General features: G+C 36.5%; 4 protein-coding genes across 4 annotated transcripts; 2 read left to right on the forward strand and 2 right to left on the reverse strand.

The window, feature by feature from the left end:
• Positions 1-4,337: 4,337 nt before the first annotated feature.
• Positions 4,338-5,255, reverse strand: LOC117632249 (AT-hook motif nuclear-localized protein 20-like). The gene has a single exon (XM_034365686.1). It carries the CDS (start codon positions 5,253-5,255, stop codon positions 4,338-4,340), a length of 918 nt encoding a protein of 305 aa, XP_034221577.1.
• Positions 5,256-11,921: 6,666 nt separating this feature from the next.
• On the forward strand, positions 11,922-14,788 carry LOC117632429. The gene is made up of 5 exons (XM_034365898.1): positions 11,922-12,167; positions 12,884-13,173; positions 13,278-13,367; positions 13,913-14,283; positions 14,379-14,788. Exons 1-5 carry the CDS (start codon positions 11,924-11,926, stop codon positions 14,641-14,643), a joined length of 1,260 nt encoding a protein of 419 aa, XP_034221789.1. The 5' UTR covers positions 11,922-11,923; the 3' UTR covers positions 14,644-14,788.
• Positions 14,789-14,821: 33 nt separating this feature from the next.
• On the reverse strand, positions 14,822-17,209 carry LOC117632428 (pentatricopeptide repeat-containing protein At3g26782, mitochondrial-like). Its single transcript, XM_034365897.1, has one exon. It carries the CDS (start codon positions 17,207-17,209, stop codon positions 14,822-14,824), a length of 2,388 nt encoding a protein of 795 aa, XP_034221788.1.
• A 126-nt stretch (positions 17,210-17,335) lies between these two features.
• LOC117629626 (peptidyl-prolyl cis-trans isomerase CYP19-3) lies at positions 17,336-18,842 on the forward strand. The gene is made up of 2 exons (XM_034362175.1): positions 17,336-17,481; positions 18,078-18,842. Exon 2 carries the CDS (start codon positions 18,096-18,098, stop codon positions 18,621-18,623), a length of 528 nt encoding a protein of 175 aa, XP_034218066.1. The 5' UTR covers positions 17,336-17,481; positions 18,078-18,095; the 3' UTR covers positions 18,624-18,842.
• The last annotated feature ends 1,257 nt before the right edge of the window (positions 18,843-20,099 follow it).

The raw sequence follows: 20,099 nt of genomic DNA on the forward strand, positions 1-20,099 counted from the left end.
ATGCACGGCAACTCCTCTCCTCAACAAGCAGTACAAATTCTCCAAAATCTTTCTCAAGCCAGAAGGTAGAGAAGTTAAGTTTGTGATATGAGAAAGAGTGAAGAGAAACCCTGTATTTATACAGGTTGGACAACCCGGGTCAAGAAGGAATCACAAGCTCATTCCTACTGGGAATCCAACTCCAAACAACAGTTAGAAGCCTACACCAATTGGGAATCCGATCTGCGAAGGAGTTCAACTCACATAATAAAGCCCAGACACAGTTGGAGAGCTCGAAAAAAATAACTTCATCTCCTACATGCCACGCAAGCGCAATGCAGAAGCTGGGGGCATTTGTGGGAGCATATATTTTCGTCTCCAATCAGGGCACGCCACGTGAAAAAGAAGATTATCTCTTAAATTAATTAATTAAACCAGTTTATCTGGCTAATTAATTAATTGGGATAAATATCTTAATTAATATGATATTATCTTTATTTAAATAAATAATATCATTAATTAAGATATTATCCTAATAAAGAGAAGATAATATCATTTAATTCATATATTATCTTCTTAAGAGATAATATATTTAATTCGGATATTATCAAAGCCGACTCAATCCCTACGAAACCCTAGCCCCGAGGCTCCTATAAATAGACGGCCTCATTCATCATTCAAGACGACTTCAGAAAATCTACTCCTTATACCCGAGAAAAATACCCGAAGCTCTCTCTCCCTCTCTACTCTCCATATTTTCTCCACACGGCCCCGGCCACCACACACGGCTCCGGCCACCCGGTTTACACCCTACATACAACTCCGTACCCTTTGCTTAGCTATTATTTTCCTACAAACACTCGAACTAACTTAGGCATCATAGGGCCTTTGGCCAACACCCCCCGGGTGTGGTCTACTTACTCCAATCTTTTTTACAGGAATCAAGGAAGAGAGAGAAGGAAGATCGAATGTTGAAGGATCCAGAAGCGAATATTCTCCCGTGAGATTATTTGCACAAACAATAACTATATATATATGTAACTTTTTTTTCTTCTAATAATCTCCATGCAATATCTGAAACAAAGTTGGGCTTACAAAGGTTTTTTGTAATGCTCAATTCCACCCTTTAAGAATTTGGTTTGTTCCTGCTGGAAATAATGGAACACCACCTGTTTTACTGAACTGCAGAGGTTTATAAAGTAATCACGCTATTGAAAAGCTATTCTAAGCTAAAGCTTGCATTTAAATATGTAAAAGCAGATTGTCACTACTATATGCACATCTTACAGATTAATTGAAAGGACAAAGGAGGAAAATGAATTAAGATAGGCACTCCCGCGATCCCATCCCATGAATCATGATTAAAGTAAATATTCTAATAAAAGGATTGTATATGATTTGTTGATCGATCTAATTTCAAAATGAGATCCAAGAGCTGGTTGTCGTGTTGTCATTCGAATAGCGATCAGTTCATACAGAAAATATATAGTATATATAGCTGCGTACAGGTTGAAAGCGTTTTACGAAACGAAGCATTAAAGCACGTCGTCAATTACAAAAGCAAGCCTGCATCCATCTTTTAATATAAAATTAATTATAATATGAATGAATGAATGCCCTATTAGTAGCTTTTGCAGAAACAGCAGTGAAGTTGGAGAGCAGAGCACCTAATCCGGCCAAAGACGACGTGTACTCCACGGCAGGTGCATGCATCCAATCCAATACAAATTTTAATTAATATTTATAAATTATTAATTGTGTTTGCATCATTCACATTCATCTTCAGAGGTAGAGATGGAAAGTGATAATATGCTTTCAGTTTTTTCTCCACCGGTGATTTATTTTATTCGTTAATTATTTCAGTAGGTTTTCCATTAATTATGTTATTATTATTATTATTATTATTATATTATCCAACTTCAACTTTATTGGGTTGTCCTCATTTCCTTAATGCAGTTTTTGCGGATTCCCTTTCCAAAGTATTATAGTTAATTGCGTTGTTTAGACTTTCATACGGAACCGGGGGCTTGAAAAACATGTTGGTAAAACTACACCAGCAAAGAGCAATGAGCAAAGAGAGCAATGAGCAAAGACAACTACTGGTGCACAAAAAGGAGGTTTTATTTGTTTTCTAGTCTTAGTCGTCCCAAGATTATTTAATTGTAATCATCCTGGTCTGATCTGCTTTTAATATTAAACTCCTCAAGGTGGGTTCCATCCACATCGCAAAGCTGCTTTATATTATAAATAATTTTATAATTTATAACGAATGTTGTATGCAAATTACTAGGTAATATTATCATAAACAAATGTAAATTAATTAGGGTTGATTAAACAATGACACGTGAATCCATGTGAAGAGGGTCCTCCGTGTTTCAGTAAACAACTCCATATCTGGCTTTGGCCTGGGATTATATCATCATCTATATGTATCCTTTGAGTGCCAAGAAGACATCCTTTAAACTTTTCCTTTACTTAATATTAATCTATCTAACTTGAATTTTGTCGTGCATCATGTCCCATCCAAATATAAAACAACTCTATCTTAATTATAATAATAACAACAGGATTTGTAAATTTGTTATATTAAATCCACAGATGACTTTGTTTTGGACAATTGTTATATATGGTCATTTCGATCTTCCACATCACTGATATATTCAAGGCATTTGCTGCACTCATCTTATATGCAATGCATGCCCTGCTCTGATGGCCTTTCAAATAATTGGGTGTGTTTCTTCTCCCAAAAACTCGAATTTCTGCGCATATAAATCTTTTTTATATATATATAGAGTCTCTTTTTATTGAGAGATCTTTCAAATAATTTTATTTAAGAGATCCCTCAAATAATTTTATTTGAGAGACGCTCTTTAAAACGCTCTTTAAGGTACCCTACAATTTTTTTTCCAATAATCCAAACCATCTATTTTTTAGGTCTTCATTCATAGATCATCCTTACAAAAAATTAGACAAATCGGAAACCGTTTCAACATCCAATTGTGTCTTACAAAATCAATGAACACGGTGCTTTAAGAAAATACTAAAATTTCAATAACTGAATTGAGTGGTCAAATGATATCGGATTCAAGTGATTTTTTGTAGAGATGATTTTTGAATGATTATCTAAAAAATAGACTGTTTGAATTAGTGAAATACAATGTAAAATCGGCCCTATAAGGGTGTCTCTCAAATAAGCTTATTTGAATGATCTCACAATGAAAGCTATATATATATATATATATATTCTTTTATGTGAACGTCCGGACGTTATTATCTTGCGGACGCCATATATTTTCTATTACCCCTCCCTGTTTTTTTCCTTATTTATAATGGTATCCGTACAATAATAACGTACAGACATTTGAATGAGAGAACATTCAAATGAGAGAATAACTATAAATGTGTATTAAACTCTTTATATATGATAGCTTGGGAATCTGCTGACTATTGTTCTCCATTACGCACATTCATGCCACTAAGACTAAGTAGTGCTATATGTATATGTGGAAAAATACGCATGTCAGGGGACTAGTTGCAGCACCTTAATTTAGAATTATATTGTATTTATACATAGATTAAGCAAGCTATAGCTTCGGGCTTCAGGTTTGGCTCTTCAATTAGACATGCATAGCAAAGTTTTTGGAATCCTATATATACCAATATAATATATGCAGTTTAATTAGTAGCCAAAGTTTATCACCAAAGCTGGTCCTATAAAACTAGCTAATAGAAAATTAGCTAGAGAAACGGACCTGCGTATTAAACTCTTAAAAATTAGACTTTAAAAACTTGATAATATAATTATATAATTATAAAGAGACGAACATGTGTATATATATGATATCATATACTAGTATATTTATATATATAATATACAAAATTGATGCCAAAGATATATGTTGTAGAAATTAATTAAAATATACATGTTGTACTTTTTCAATTTGACACCTTCATCAATCATGATTGTTTTTCATTGGTAATTAACTAATATATATATACCTGTTGATGTAGATAAAATGACTAATTCATAACTAACAAGAGAAGAGAAGAAGAAGAAGAAGATGCAGAAACAAAATAGTTAACTATCATGATCATTATTGGAAAATATACATACAGTCGGACAGTCCACAGAGAGAGAGTACAATCCACTGATGACCAGTTCTTCAACTCATCTCTAAGTACAAATTAAGCACAACAGAGATTTGCAGCTTCATTCATTCAAAAGTTTCTCTTAAATTCAAGTTAATTCCAAACACTACTACTACAACTGCTAATTACTCATTCTCAATATATATATTATTCATAATTAATTCACAATAATCCATATCCCTAAATTGATTGATTAATTCACTAACTAATTAAAATGGAGGCCTACCACCACCTTGACCATGCGCCCAAGATGAATAAGCCGCGCCTTGATCATGGCTCAGTGCCTGTCCTCCTCCATTCGGAAGCATATTCGGCTGCAAGTTATAAACCCCAACCCCCATCGACGGGTCCCCCATCCCTCCTCCGCTACCACCAATCCCCGGTGGGGACCCCCCTCCTCCCGCCGCCTGCCCCGAATTATTACCACCCACCTCTTCTTCCTCCTCCAACGGCAATCTCTCATACGTCGCATTTGAAAACGTGGCTGCGATCACCATCACCGGCCCCGACGCCACAAGCGGGCCCACCACGCTGCCCCCAACAACCTGTCCCTGCACGCCCGCCAAGTATATTGTCATTCCAGTTGACCCGGGCGGTGCCGGTCCGGGCAAAAAAGCCCCGGTCAACGAGAGAATCTCGAACCTTCCGTGAAGCGCCATGACCGACCCTGCCGGGGACGCCTGCCTGATTGTGACGTTGGTGACGGTGCCGCTTCCGCTCAGGACGCAGACGCCACGCTGTCTTGTTCTGGCGAACCGGGCGACGCTGTCGGCGATGTCGGCTCCGTTGGATATCTCCATGACGTGGCTGCGGAGGGCGTTAGGGCTGTCCCTGGTCACGAAGATGGGTGGCTTGGGCTTGTTCTTGGAGCCCGGGGGACGGCCCCTCGGGCGTCTGGTGGCGACTTCGATTGCCCCCTCTTTGGGATCGTCGCTGTTGTTGTCTCGGTCGTCATCGTCGTCGCCGCCTGATCCTCCGAGGCTGCTGGTTCCGGTGTTGTTGTTGTTCATTGAGATTCCCAGATCTGGTTTAATGATGTTTTTCATTGGAGAGTTGGTGGCTGCTGCTGAGGTTTCATTCACTCCTCCTGGTAGACCAACCTGTCCGGCCCACCATCGGTTCGCCATGGTCGATCCAGAAAAATGAAAAAGAAGCTAGCACGGATCGATGTATATATAAATTTAAATCTCTTAGATCTTAACGATCATATATATATATATATATATATATATATATACATGGTTAATTAAGGTGATGAACAATTTTTGACTCTTATAGTTATACAAATACAAGTAGAATAGAAGAGGCTGATTTTGGGTTCACTCTCGATTTTCGAAGCAGGGAAGAAATAAGCTAATTTAAAAAAATTTAAAAAAATAGCAAAACCAAGCAACTAGAAGTGATGTGATGATATATTTCAGTAAGCTTGAACAAGAAAGAGCCGCATATCTGTAGGCGGATGTTTTCTACTTAAAGAAATGATACAAACAGTAAAAACTAATTAATTAGAAGAGGTAGGGTAAAGAAATGGGAAAATTGAGAGAGCTGTATAGGTAGCCAGCCAGCCAGTTATATAAGAAGTGAAATGTAAGAGAGATCTGATTTAACGAAGAAGAAGAAGAAGAAGAAAGTTTGGTTTTGAGTAGGGGTTAACTTGGGTAGGGTAGGGTAGGGTAGGGTGGGTGGGTGTCAAGGTTAAGGTCTGTTTAGGAGGGCTTTTGGGTTCTCTTCTTTCTTTAGGTTTCTCTCACTACAAGCTGATCAGAAATGAGCAGGGGATGAGAATTAAGATAAATAAAAATGAAAAAGAATATGGGGAAGGTGGTGTATGCCAATGCCATGGGGGTGTCGGTCTTGGGAATTAGGGTTTGGGTTGGGTTGCGTGCGCGTGAGAAGGTGGGTTGCACGTCCTCCTCTCCTTTCTTCTCCTTTCGCTAGCTATCTACGACTCTAGTAGCTAACCCTTCTCATGATCATTATGATGGATGCATAATTACATAACCTCCCCCCCACTCTTTAAGTCTAAATATTCCTGTAGTTGTGTATGAAAAATTTCCATTTTTTATAATTTAAATTATCGTTTATATTAAATAAATAAAAGAATAAACCAAATCATTATAAACAAATGTCAAATACAAGAAACACCAAAAATTAATGAGATTCGCCAATGTGCTGTGATGATGTAGATAAATCCACTAGTTGAACTAAGCAATTTGTTACAAATATCACCCTTTTAGCCCCTTTTTGTAAACCCTAATTCTTATAATCTCTCTCTCATCCTTGGTCACCCTCTCTTAGTGCTCCATCTAATTACGTTCACTTTAAGTTGAAATTAGGTCAAAAGTATATGCATATAATTATATATGTATATAGGTCATTCCTAGATAGTTTCAAGGTGTACTTGGGGATTATGTTATTGTTTTTACATCCAAGCACAACACAAGCAGATTAATCAAATCAAAGGATATCTTATAGTATGAACAACAGTAACTACGTACGTACGTACGTTAAGTACACTACAAATTGGAATGCGCACTACTACATTTTACACTTTGCGCGACGAAGATAATTTCGTCGCGCAAAATACATTGTAGTCGCACAAATTTTAACGCGACAAAAACTTCGTCGCGCAGAATCCGTCGCGAAAAGATCGTGAAGAAAGACTTTGCGCGACCAAGTTTTTTCATTGGTCGCGCAAAGTGACTTTGCGCGACGAAAAAATATTGGTCGCGCAAAGTAACTTTGCGCGACGAAAAAATATTGGTCGCCAAAGTAACTTTGCGCGACGAAAAAATATTGGTCCCGCAAAACTTTGCGCGACGAAACACATTGGTCGCGCAAAGGTTTGCGCGACGAAAAATATTCGTCTCGCAAAGTTTTGCGCGACAAAAAACATTGGTCGTGCAAAGTCTCAAAAAAATTTAAAAAATAAAAAATTCCCGCGTTCCATTTTTGGTACCCGCCCACATTTTTAGAGTTTTGCGCGACGAACACTAACGTCGCGCAAATATTTGCGCGACGAAATATTTTTTTGTGTTTTAAATTTTTTTAATTAAAATAAACTAATTTTTACTTTTTATTATTATTTCTTTAATATTAATTTATTCAAAATTTTTACTTTTTAAATATAATTTAATTGTATGATTTTTTTTTAAATCACTTTAATTTAAATTGATATTAATTTAATTATAGTAATTTTTTCAAATTTTTACTTTTTAAATTTAATTTAATTGTAAGATTTTTCTTAATTACTTTAATTTAAATTGACATATTCAAAATAAAATTACATATGAAAAATAGTGATCAAATTATCCAATAAATATTATATATATATAATATTCAAAATGTACACATGAATTAACAAAGTAAAATAATAAAATCCTAATACAAGCATATTGTGGTGGTAGTGGTGGATAATATGTTTTGATAGCTTCCTAATCCTCAACTTTAGCCATCAAAGTCTCAATGATTACCTACAAAAAAAACAAATATGGTCAAATAACAACAACAAAAAAAAAAAGAATGTATAATCTCCCCTAAAATTGTTATACCACAAATCCAACCCAAACTCCAATCTCTCCCCTTTACTCAACCCCAAACCCCACACAAACTCAAAACTAACTCAAAAAACACATATTAATGAAAAAAATTTAAAATTTGGAGAGAATATACCTTTTGGCAAGATTGAGAGTGAGTGAGAATGAGAGGGAGAAGTGAGAGAATTAGATAAGATAGTGATAGAGAGATGAGAGAGTGAGAGATAGTGAAAAGATAGATGAGAGAGTGAGTGAGAGTGAGAGATAGTGAAGAGAGAGATGAGAGATTAAGTGAGAGGAGTGAGTGTGAGAGAAAGGGTGGGATTTGGGGAGAGGGAAAGAGAGAGGAGAGGTAAGAGTAGAGAAAGAAATTGAGAAAATGGTGGAGGAGTTATTTCGGTTTTTAAAAACCGTATCACTTTGCGCGACGAAAATAAGCTTGGTCGCGCAAAGTTTTGCGCGACGAATATAGTAATATTGGTCGCGCAAAGTCTAAAAAAATTATTTTAAAAAAAAAAAATTCCCGCATCGCATTTTTGGTACCCGCCAAAATTTTAAAATTTTTGTGCGACGAAAAATACATATTGGTCGCGCAAAGTCTAAAACAATTATATAAAAAAATTCCCGCGTCCCATTTTTGGTACCCGCCCAAATTTTTGCGCGACGAAAAATATATATTGGTCGCGCAAAGTTTTACGCGACAAAATATATTGGTCTCACAAAGTTTTGCGCGACGAATATAGGAATATTGGTCGCGCAAAGTCTAAAAAAATTATTTTTTTTAAAAAAAAATTCCCGCATCCCATTTTTGGTACCCGCCAAAATCTTTAAATTTTTGCCTGAGGAAAAATACATATTGGTAGCGCAAAGTCTAAAACAATTATATAAAAAAATTCCCGTGTCCCATTTTTGGTACCCGCCCAAATTTTTGCGCGACAAAAAATATTGGTCGCGCAAAGTCTAAAGTTTTTTTTTTTAATTTTAAAAACCCGCGTCCCATTTTTGGTACTCGCCCAAATTTTTTGAGTTTTGCACGACGAACTGTTGGTCGCGCAAACTTTTGAGAGACGAAAAATTGGTTCGTAGCACAATATTTATAAAAATAATTGTTATGAATAATAAAAAATAAAAATATTTTATTTTATGATTTAAAATATAATTAAGGTGAAAGCTACTTAATAAATGTATATACTATTCAATTTCTTAAGTGTTATATGTACAAAATAAATAAATTTAAAGCTACTTAATAAATAAATATATATATACATACACACACACACACACTTCAACGATCTAACCATAAGACTTGTTTGTATATACTTCAAGATCGTATACCCCAAAAATCACAAAAAACAAACATTCAGAGATCTAGTAACGGGACAAAACTTTTCGATAGTTATAAATGAAAAATCACGATTTAACGGTTATTTTAACTCCAATTTTGATGATTTTTTTACAGCTACACTCCTTGACCCTATATGAATACAATGACTGAATTTGATCTTCAATTTAAAACATTTGCACTAGTGGATACCACAAAATGTTATGTTATATTTAACAAAAGTATAAATAAACTCTTAATTGTTAGTGAATATATTGTTTTGATGGCATATGCATTCTACGAAACTAGTTTCAACGATCCAACCGTCAAACTTGTTTTTTTAATCCAACCGTCAAACTTGTTTTTTTATACTTCGAGATCATATACGCCAAAAATCGGAAAAAATAAACATTCATAGATCAAGTAACGGGACAAAACTCTTCGACGGTTATAAATGAAAAATCATGATTTAACGGTTATTTTAACTCCGATTTTGATGATTTTTTACAGCTACACTCCTTGACCCTATATGAATACAATGACTGAATTTGATCTTCAATTTAAAATATTTACACTAGTGGATACCACAAAATCTTATGTTATATTTAACTAAAATATAAATAAACTCTTAATTGTTAGTGAATATATTGTTTTGATGGCATACACATTCTACGAAAACTAGTTTCAACGATCCAACCGTCAAACTTGTTTGTTTATACTTCGAGATCATATACGCCAAAAATCGGAAAAAATAAACATTCATTGATCAAGTAACGGGACAAAACTTTTCGATGGTTATAAATGAAAAATCAAGATTTAATGGTTATTTTAACTCCGATTTTGATGATTTTTTACAGCTACACTCCTTGACCCTATATGAATACAATGACTGAATTTGATCTTCAATTTAAAATATTTACACTAGTGGATACCACAAAATCTTATGTTATATTTAACGAAAGTATAAATAAACTCTTAATTGTTAGTGAATATATTGTTTTGATGGCATATGCATTCAAAAAAACTAGTTTCAACGATCCAACCATCAAACTTGTTTGTTTATACTTCGAGATCATATAGCCAGAAATCGGAAAAAATAAACATTCAGAGATCAAGTAAGGGGATAAAACTTTTCGACGGTTATAATGAAAAATCAAGATTTAACGGTTATTTTAACTCCGATTTTGATGATTTTTTACTGCTACACTCCTTGACCCGATATGAATACAATGAAATAATTCGATCGTCAATTTAAAATATATATTTTCTAACAAAAACCCAATCCGAACAACAAGAATATATTTTTCTAATAAAAATCCGATCCGATCTAAAATAATAAATTTAAAGTTACTTAATAAATATATATACCGCTTAATTTCTTAAGTGTTATGCATACAAAATAAAAAACAAAAATAAATTGGTTTAGGTGACAAAATGTTTGGATTACGTCATGGAAAAAATTTTTAAAAATATTTTTTTTATTTTTTTTATTTTTATAAGGACTTTGCGCGACGAAGTTTACTTTTCGTCGCGCAAAGTCACTTTGAGCGACGAATTATTTTTCGTCGCGCAAAATTTGGTCGCACAAGACTTTGCGCGACGATGTATTGTCGTCGCGCGAAGTGACTTTGGGTGACGAATTATTTTTCGTCGCGCAAAATTTGGTCGCGCAAGACTTTGAGCGACGAAGTTTCAAGTTTCGTCGCGCAAGCAAAGTGGCTTTGCGCGACGAATAATTTTTCGTCGCGCAAAATTTGGTCGCGCAAGGGGTTTTTTTTACTAGTGGCGGTACTGCTTTTTTGATAGCTAGCATGTTCTTTTCCTATGCTTAATGCAGGCTAATTACAGCATTTCCTAGTTTTTAGCATTTTTCTTGTATTCTATATCTAAAACATATAATTTCAAAACAAAAAGCTGCCTCTACAATATTTTAGTTTATCAACTATAAAAGCGAAATGAGAAGGTTGTCGTTTGATAATACAAATAATATTTTATATATACATATGTTTTAGTACAAAAGATAATCTAAACTACAGAGGAGGGGGTTTTTTCACACATAAATTCGAACTTGATATTTCTGATCGCCAAGTCTAAACCCTAATATTATATAATATCTCTCTCCTGGGGCTGATCAAATTTCTTTTTGGGGGTCAATTTGGGGTGAGCTAGTCCATGGGAAAAAAGGGAATGAGAGTAGGAGTGTTCAATTAACATTCGACTTTTACTCCCACAATCTTTTCATTATATCATCTTCATAACGTGAAATTAGTTGAAGTTAATTCTTCGATATATTCTCTCTTGTAAATCTTCAGCCTATTCAAGTTATTTCAACCCATCACCACTCCACCATCTTTGCATGCTCCCTCTTTTTTCTTCTTCTTAAATTCTAAAATTATATATGTAGTTTGATTAGAAGGGGTGCCTATATATAATCTCGAGAAATTATTGTATGGTACCATATTTTGATATTGATTTACACTCAAACCATAAAAGTAGCCCTTGCCTATACATACAATGACTTGGAATACATAGTACACTGGTTTTTTTTTTTTTTTTTTTTTAAACAAAAAATTTTACATCTTAAGAATTTCATCATTACATTATAATAATTTACTTATAATTAAGCTTGTAGTTTATGAAACATGAACATGGTGGACAAAAAAATAGTAACTGCTGCGCCAAGTAATTTAGCAGTGGCTTAACAAACAAGTGGTAAATTAGTAATTATGCCTTGGGTTAAATGCGGATAAGTCTGAACTGATCGTGTCCGGCCCAATGAAATGTATTCACAGTGGGTTGAGTACTGCATTGTAATAGGCCCAATATAAGACAGGGCTCCGATTTGAACAATATATGAACCGGGTTGAGACCCATCGGGTCGGATCGTCGTTTATACTTGCGCGCTGGTTTGGTCAATCTGAACTCGTTGGAGAGAGACATGGCTGACGACCTGTTTGAAGGCCTCCCTCCACCTTCTGCAAACCCTCCTCCTTCTTCTTCTGAACTTCAAGAACGGAAACCACCGCAGGAAGCGTTAAAACCACAACAAAAACGAAAAACAGCTACTTTTAACACCGACTCTTCTTCTTCTGCCGCTCCTGCTCCTGCTCCTGCTCCCCCAAAACCAATTCTCAAAAGCGCCCTCAAGCGGCCTAAACCCTCTGAATCAAACGCAGAAGAAGGTAATTCTTTCTTCATTTCTCCTTTGTTTGTAATTGGGGTAGCTTCAAAACCCATTATTTTACTTCTGTTCCTTGATTATATTTCCAAGGGCTGCAAAAAAGTGCTTTTAGGGTTTTACTCCTGCATTAGTTTTCGATGCTGAGAAACCCCAATAAGAAAAATTGAACTCATTTTCTCTGGGACTTGCATTGTTTATGTTATTTGGTTTCATGTAGTTTGTTTCCAGTTCAAATTCTAGCTGCCAATCCGGGTCTTCTTGACATTTTATTATATTTAGGGCCCATTTGATAACCATTTCAATTTTAGTTTTTAGTTTTCATTTTTTGTGCTAGAGTATAGAGGAAAAAGAGGGGGAATGGAAGTGAGAATGAGAGTGAAGATGGGATTGAGAGGGAAGATGAGAAGGGAGGATGGGAGGAAGGAGTAACAAAAGTGAAAACAAAAACTGAAAACTGAAATCTATTTGAAATTGTTTTCACTTTTTTTACTCCCTCCCATCCTCCCCTCTCATCCTCTCTCTCAATCTCATCCTCACTCCCATTCTCACTCTCATTTTCCTCTATACTATAGCACAAAAACTGAAAACTAAAAACTAAAATTGAAATGGTTATCAAACGGGCCTTAGATTCTCTTTATTTCTTCATTTATGCTACTTGTATGTATGAAATTTAAATGTTTTTAAAATGAAGCTAAAAGTGTTGGAACTGTTTTTCAGCCCCTGTAACTGAAAAGAAGTTGAGGTTTAAAACCACGACAGATGCCTCAGAGAAGCAGGTCATTGAGGCAATGCAGAAAATAGCATCACATATAAAGAATCCTACGAAGTTTAGTAAGGCTTCAAAGCTTGCCATCCAGCTGATTCAGGCGGGAAGTGTCAAGCCTGAAACTGGTGATTACTTCTTTTCCGTTCTAGAAGCCGCAATGGCATCACCTACTTCTTGTACGGATCCTTCTCTGCGAGCCGATTACCATGCACTGTTCTCAGCCGCAAAAGATGCCTCTGAGGTAACATCATAAGTCTATGTATAGTACAGGGTAAAGTTACTGCTGGTTCATGAATTTGTATTTTAATACTCAACTTACATCTCCTAATTTTATTTATTTATTAGTGTCTCAATAAGAAGCAAAAGAATCAATTAACTGCATGGAGAATCAGGGCAGTGATGGCAAATGAATTATTTACTGATGACAGCTTCCAGGTGAGAACCCTTTTCTATGGCATAGTTTGTGATCATACTTTCTGAATCATGTAATGACTAGCTTCCTTTTTATATGATTTAATGAGAAGCATGAACCGTGCGACCATTTTTGACATGCATTCTGAACCAATTATCCAATTATCCATTGTTTAATGTATGAGACGTTTATATCCACACATCAGTATTTCCCCTTTCTTTGAATTTCTCGTAACAATTGATGACTGGTTTCTTGCGAATTGTTTATGATGGCTAATATATTTCTTGTATTTTTTCTAGTTTCTTTTCTTGAGCTTTGATAAATATCTTGTCTGTCACTTTATTGTAATTCATTCTTTATTTTAGTTAATAAAAATATATGTTTTCTATAATAAATAATCGTTTTGTTTCATGTAATATCTAATGATGAATTTTGGTTTGGAACTACTGTTTGTTTTTATGATTTCTTCACCATGCCTGACTTCCCTTTTTCTTTCTTTTTTTCCCTTTCTTTCCTTTCCTTCTTCTTTTTCCATTGTCATGCTTTTTCTATGTGAACTTTTACAAAGTTTTCAAAAACAGCTGCACAAGTAAAAGAAGCCATATCTAATCTGCCAGTTGCAACCGAGGACAATGACAGAGAGGAAGCAGCTGTGCTGGAAGATGAAACAAAGATAGCAGATCAAGATGATCAAATGGAGCAAGATATGGTTTCAGCTGCGCCAGCTGAAGAAAATAATGAGAAAGAGTCTGATCCATTTGGGCTTGATGCATTTTTAACTCCCACCCCGATGAAGAAAGATGATAAAACAAAGGGGAAAAAAGATGGAATTACCAAGATCAGGAAGGAGGAGGGGGAGACCAAGAGATTCCTCCGGTCACAAAGAGAAGCCTTGGTTCTTTGTTTAGAGATAGCTGCTCGTCGTTATAAAACGCCATGGTAGGTTCTTTTGAAATGTCAATTATTTCAACACATTCTATCAGGTTTATGATCTAATAGCTAGAACTTATGTTTTGTTTGATTCTACTTGTCAGGTGCCAAACAGTAATAGACATATTAGCAAAGCATGCTTTTGATAACATCGCAAGGTTCACGTCTAAACAAAGGAATGCCATTGAGAAACTTTGGGCTTCGATTCGGGAGCAACATAATCGACGAAAACAAGGGAAATCAGTTACTGGGAAACTTGATGTCAATGCTTTTGAGTGGCTGCAGCAGAAATATGCTACTGAGAAGATCAGCATTCGGCATTCTGTTGGAGGTAGTGGGGATCGTAAAACTGAAATGTGGCTTGGCTGATAGTATCTCTTTTTTTTGGGTACGAATGTTGATCATTCTTTAGAAGGAAGAAAGGGAAGCAAATTGTAATTGTTTATCTGGAATTTGTTTCAGTGTAGAATGTTTTCTCATCAATACAAAGAATGAATTAATTACATTTAGAATATATGTTACATTTTACAAAATAACTATCGGTTTGCTACCAATAATCAGCACAAGAACAATATCCATCTCTGAAATGGTGAAAGCGGTTACGGTCCCTTACTATCATTACCCTCCCATATATTTTTGATAAAAGCTTGGTTGCTGTGTGACAATCTTCACAGACTCGGAGATTCTTTACAATCCGAATTGGCGTACCTGCAGCAGTGCTGATAAGACCGAATGCCGTGGCCAGTCTCTCACTATGATAGTTAACCACCGTTTCTTTCTCTTCCTCATCAATGTTCTGCAACACAACAGAAGTGTTAGGAGTGTAACCAGCCTCTTTCAGCTTCCTGGTCATCTCAGCCAACATTTCATAAATCTTTCTTGTTTGAGGGTGCGCCTTATCTCCCATTATGAAGTCGTGAACTGAGCCGTTTACTTCAATTGAGCTCAGTCCTGGTTCTTTCTTGGTTCCTCTATCTTTCAAATATTTTCTCACCCCGTCAACTTCATTCCATCTGTTTGATGCTGCATAGATGTTTGACATCAGAATGTTGTAACCGCAGTTTTGAGGTTCCAACTCAAGAAGCTCTCTTGCTGCCACTTCAGCCAAGTTGGGATTCTTGTGAATTTTGCACGCAGCAAGCAGGGCACCCCATACAATTGTGTTGGGCTGCATAGGCATGCTTTTGATCAATTTATGAGCCTCATCAAGGTTCCCAGCTCGACCTAACAAATCCACCATGCATCCATAGTGCTCAACCTTAGGAGCCAAGCCATAGACATGAACCATTTTCTCAAAAAGCCACTTTCCGTCTGCCACCAATCCAGCATGACTACAAGCATGGAGAACTCCTATGAATGTGATGTCATTAGGCTCAACACCTTGTCTGTCCATTTGCTCAAAGAGTTCCAAAGCTTGTTTTCCACAACCATGCATAGCAAAGCCAGTCATCATTGCATTCCACATGCAACTATCTCGATTTGAGGCTTCACTGAATAGCCTCAGAGCCATATCTATGTCCCCACACTTCGCATACATGTCCACTAGTGCTGTTCTTAATATGACATCAACTTCCATCCGTTGCTGGTTTATGTAAGAATGAACCCACTTGCCCAAGTCAAGGGCTCCAACTTCTGCACATAATGAAATGAGGCTAACCATGGTTACTTGATTTGGTCTTACTCCACTATCCTTCATCTGAGCAAAGAGGTCTGAAGCCTGATTAGTGCAATTGGAATGTGCATAAGCTGAGATCAAGGCACTCCAAATCATGACATCTTTGTTATCTACGCTATCAAAAAGAGCCCTTGCATATGTGATTTCCTTGCATTTTCCATACATGTCAACCAAAGCAGTGGCCAATGCCAAAGACATGATAAACCCGTTTCTCAAAATATAGGCATGCAACCACTTGCCCAATTCCAGAGCACCTACAGACCCAGACTCGATAACCAAACTCAACATCGTAATCTCATTCGGATAATTTCTTTCCACCAGCATTCTGTTGAAAAATTTTGCTCCCTCTTGTAAATTTCTGCAATGTATGTATCCTGCGATCATGGCGGTCCACGAAACAATGTTCTTCTGAGCTAACCCATCAAAGACCCTCCTCGCATACGCTAAATTTCCACACTTTACATACATGTCTATTAAAGCAGTAGATATGGAAACTCCCAGTTTCTCATTAGTACTATTCCTTACAACATAAGCGTGCATCGCTTTCCCCATTTCTATATCTGCAACGTCTGCAAAGAGATTAACCATGCTAACCATGGCAATCTCACTAGGCTTTACTAGCATACAATGCATTTCCTTGATAAGTTCCAATGCCTCACGAAACAATCTGTTTCTAACATAGCTCCTAATCATGGTACTCCAAGAAACAACATCTCTATCAGCCATTTGATCAAACAATAAGCGAGCAAATACCACGTTCCCGCATTCACTATACATTTGGATCAACGCATTGCTAACGAAAACATCACTATCCAATCCATTCTTTAATGCAAAACCGTGCGTCTCTTTTCCTAAAACAGCCAAAGAGGATTGACCGCAAGCTTTGAGGACTGAGGGGATGGTGAAACTGTCAACTTGGGTGTCCATTCTACGCATTTGAGCATATAATTTGAGTGCAATTTTGGGGCAGTTGTTCTTAATGTAAGAAGTTATTAAGAAGTTGTACTGGGCAGCAGGGCTCAAGTGGGTTTGGAGGTGCCTAAGAGGAATTTGAATGGTGTGATCAAATTGGGTTTTGATCAAGTGGGCATGGATTTGCTGGGTCTGTTCAAAGTTGGGGTGTTCATGTGGTGTGAAAGAAGTGGTTGTTTGGTGCTTATATGGGTCTGAGTTTGGGTTTTTTATAGGGATTTGGTTGATTTTGAATCTGGAGGGAGGAAGGAGGGAAGGTGATAGGAGATGAGGTTTGGTGGTGACCATTATTTGGTCCATTTTGCAGCATAGAATGCGGACTTGCATGCTTATCTGAACCACAGGGCCATCACTCCGCCTCTTGTGCATAATTTTAATAACAAAAGAAATATGTGGCAATTTAGAGAATATCCAAGAAAACAAGGATGGTCTTGCAAAATAGTTACCATTTTAATCCAAAACCCTAAACCCCATCCCCTTGCGCCTATATAAACACAATCTAAAACCCTAGACACTCATCTCATCTTCACTTCCGTCTCCAAGTGAAATCTCATCTGCAGGTACGCAGTTTCTCTGTCCCAACTCCCTTCATTTTTTCTCTATTCAAGTTACTACTTCGTATTGTTCTCTCTGTAATGCCATTGCATCCCAGTAGTCTATTTCTGAAGAAAAACAGTAAATTGAGAAAAGCACATATCGAAGGCTTATGGGTGCTATATGAATGCCCATGCGCTCAAAATCTGTGCAAAATTATAAATCGTTCTTCTTTTCCGAGTATTCTCTTGATATTTTGCTCGAGGATTGTTTGGAAGAACGAAGACATTGCTGTTGTTATTAATTTTTGTGTTGTTTGATGGACTTGTCTCATTTTTACTGGTTTCCCTGTTTTTCTCTTGAAAGTTTGTGTATTTGATATGAATGTAAGTTTATAAATAATATAGGTTTTTTATTATTCGAAATGTGAGAATTTGGAAAAAAGCTGCCCCGATTGCGTTATCGGATCAAGTAAAATATGTGAAAAGTATACTCTTTCAGAGTTGTTTCTGATGTTAATTGATATGATCAAATATATTTTGTTTTAATGTGGTTGAGACTGGAGCTGCTTGTTTGGTGTCCCCAGAGTGTGGAGTTTTTCTGACATTTTTATTTTATGCAGGTTCTCATAAAAGAAAACATGAAGAACCCGAAAGTTTTCTTTGACATATTGATTGGAAAGATGAAGGCGGGCCGAGTTGTAATGGAATTATTTTCTGATGTGACGCCGAAAACTGCTGAAAATTTTCGGGCTCTTTGCACTGGAGATAAGGGGATTGGAGCAGCAGGGAAGCCACTGCACTTTAAGGGCTCTACATTTCATCGCATCATCCCGAATTTCATGTGTCAGGGTGGAGATTTCACAAGAGGTAATGGGACCGGAGGAGAGTCGATTTATGGCACGAAATTTGCAGATGAAAACTTCAAGTTGAAGCATACAGGGCCTGGAATTTTGTCCATGGCCAATGCTGGACCAAACACTAACGGTTCCCAGTTCTTCATTTGCACTGACAAGACCCCTTGGCTCGATGGAAAGCATGTCGTGTTTGGAAAAGTTGTAGATGGCTATACTGTCGTTAAAGAGATGGAGAAAGTGGGTTCAGATAGTGGGACAACTTCTCAACCTGTTGTTATTGAATATTGCGGTCAGATAAAAGATGAGAATTGATGTTTGAACAGTTGACATCATAGCTTTGCTGATATTATTAGTTCAGTTTAGGAGGCTATTGTAAAGCAAATAAAACTTGAATATGATATGTTTATTTAGTTTGGATCCTCTTTATGTCTATCTTTGTGTGGAATTTCTGGTCCTTATTTATGGAAATGGGATTGGCGAGGCATGACAAATAAATAACAATGTGTTAAGAAATTATTTTCTTCGGTTCAATTCCTGGCTCAACTTGGATGCATTACTTACAGCAACCGGGTACCAAAAGCTACGAATGTGAGAAGAGAAGAGTGGGATTGCCCAGGGCTAGTTCTATGTGCTTCGAAAAAACACAAACAAATTTATAAAGAAAAACAGCATGAAAATGGTGACGACGGTGGTGAGCAACGTGCGCATATCACATGGTTTATAAACACAAACTGAGTTCCTTTTTTTACATTCTGATCAAATTGCACCAAGCGCCAAGAGGTGCCGCTACTTTGTTTACATAAGCAAAGCAATGGAATTATTAGCTAGATATAGCAGATGTTTGTCAATTGCAACACTCTCAGTCGGCTTGTCACATTGTCAAAGGATTGCATATATAAAGGGGAGACTGAATACCCAACCCAACCTAGATATCATATACTCCCAATTGCTCACTAGCCTTTTCAGACAAGAAACAATGGCAGCTGCTGCTGGTGAGAGATATTGTAGCTACTTCCTACTTACATTTGATTAACTGCTTTCTTTATGAAATGCACTAATTGATTCATGTTTTCTTTTTTCTTGAAATGAGAAAACTAATTGTGCTCTATGTCATGCAGAAAATATGAATTGAAGAACATAATCCAGAAGGTAATGGGAAAAACACGGCTTCATGAGACTAACCAATGTTATCATTCCCTCTTATGACATCAAGTTTCTCCAACCAGTCATCTTCTCCACCTTGAAGGTACATACATTATTTAATATTTGAACTAGTTAATAATATAATTAAGTTCGTTAAGTCATTCATTAACTTTCTGTGTATTCATGCAGGCAAAACACGATCCATCAAAGGATGATGTTCTGCTAGTAGATGTCTGCATTGCCGCATCAGCAGCACCATACTATTTCCCTCACTATTTTCCAATGGAGTCCCAAGAAAATTTAACCTCATCGACAATGCTGTTGCAGCCAACAATCCGGTGCACTCGTAGAATTTAACTAATTGATTTGATAAAACTGGTTCATACTCGTAACAAATCAAAAAAATATCTATTTTTGCAGACTTTGCTGGCAATCATTGAGGCTGCTAGGGAGATGTCTCAAAATAAAAAATGTGGCACATTGCTTGAAGAACATTGATAGCAGTAAGCTCCTTGTTCTGTCCCTCGGAACTGGATCTGCAAGGAGGGATGAGAAGCTTCAGGTTGCAGATAAGGACTTGTTCTGTCCCTCGGAACTGTTTTAAACGTTCTTGTGCCTAGTATCTATTAAATAAGTTCAGCCATG

Source organism: Prunus dulcis, chromosome 6 (assembly GCF_902201215.1).
Source record: "Prunus dulcis chromosome 6, ALMONDv2, whole genome shotgun sequence".
NCBI lineage: Eukaryota > Viridiplantae > Streptophyta > Magnoliopsida > Rosales > Rosaceae > Prunus > Prunus dulcis.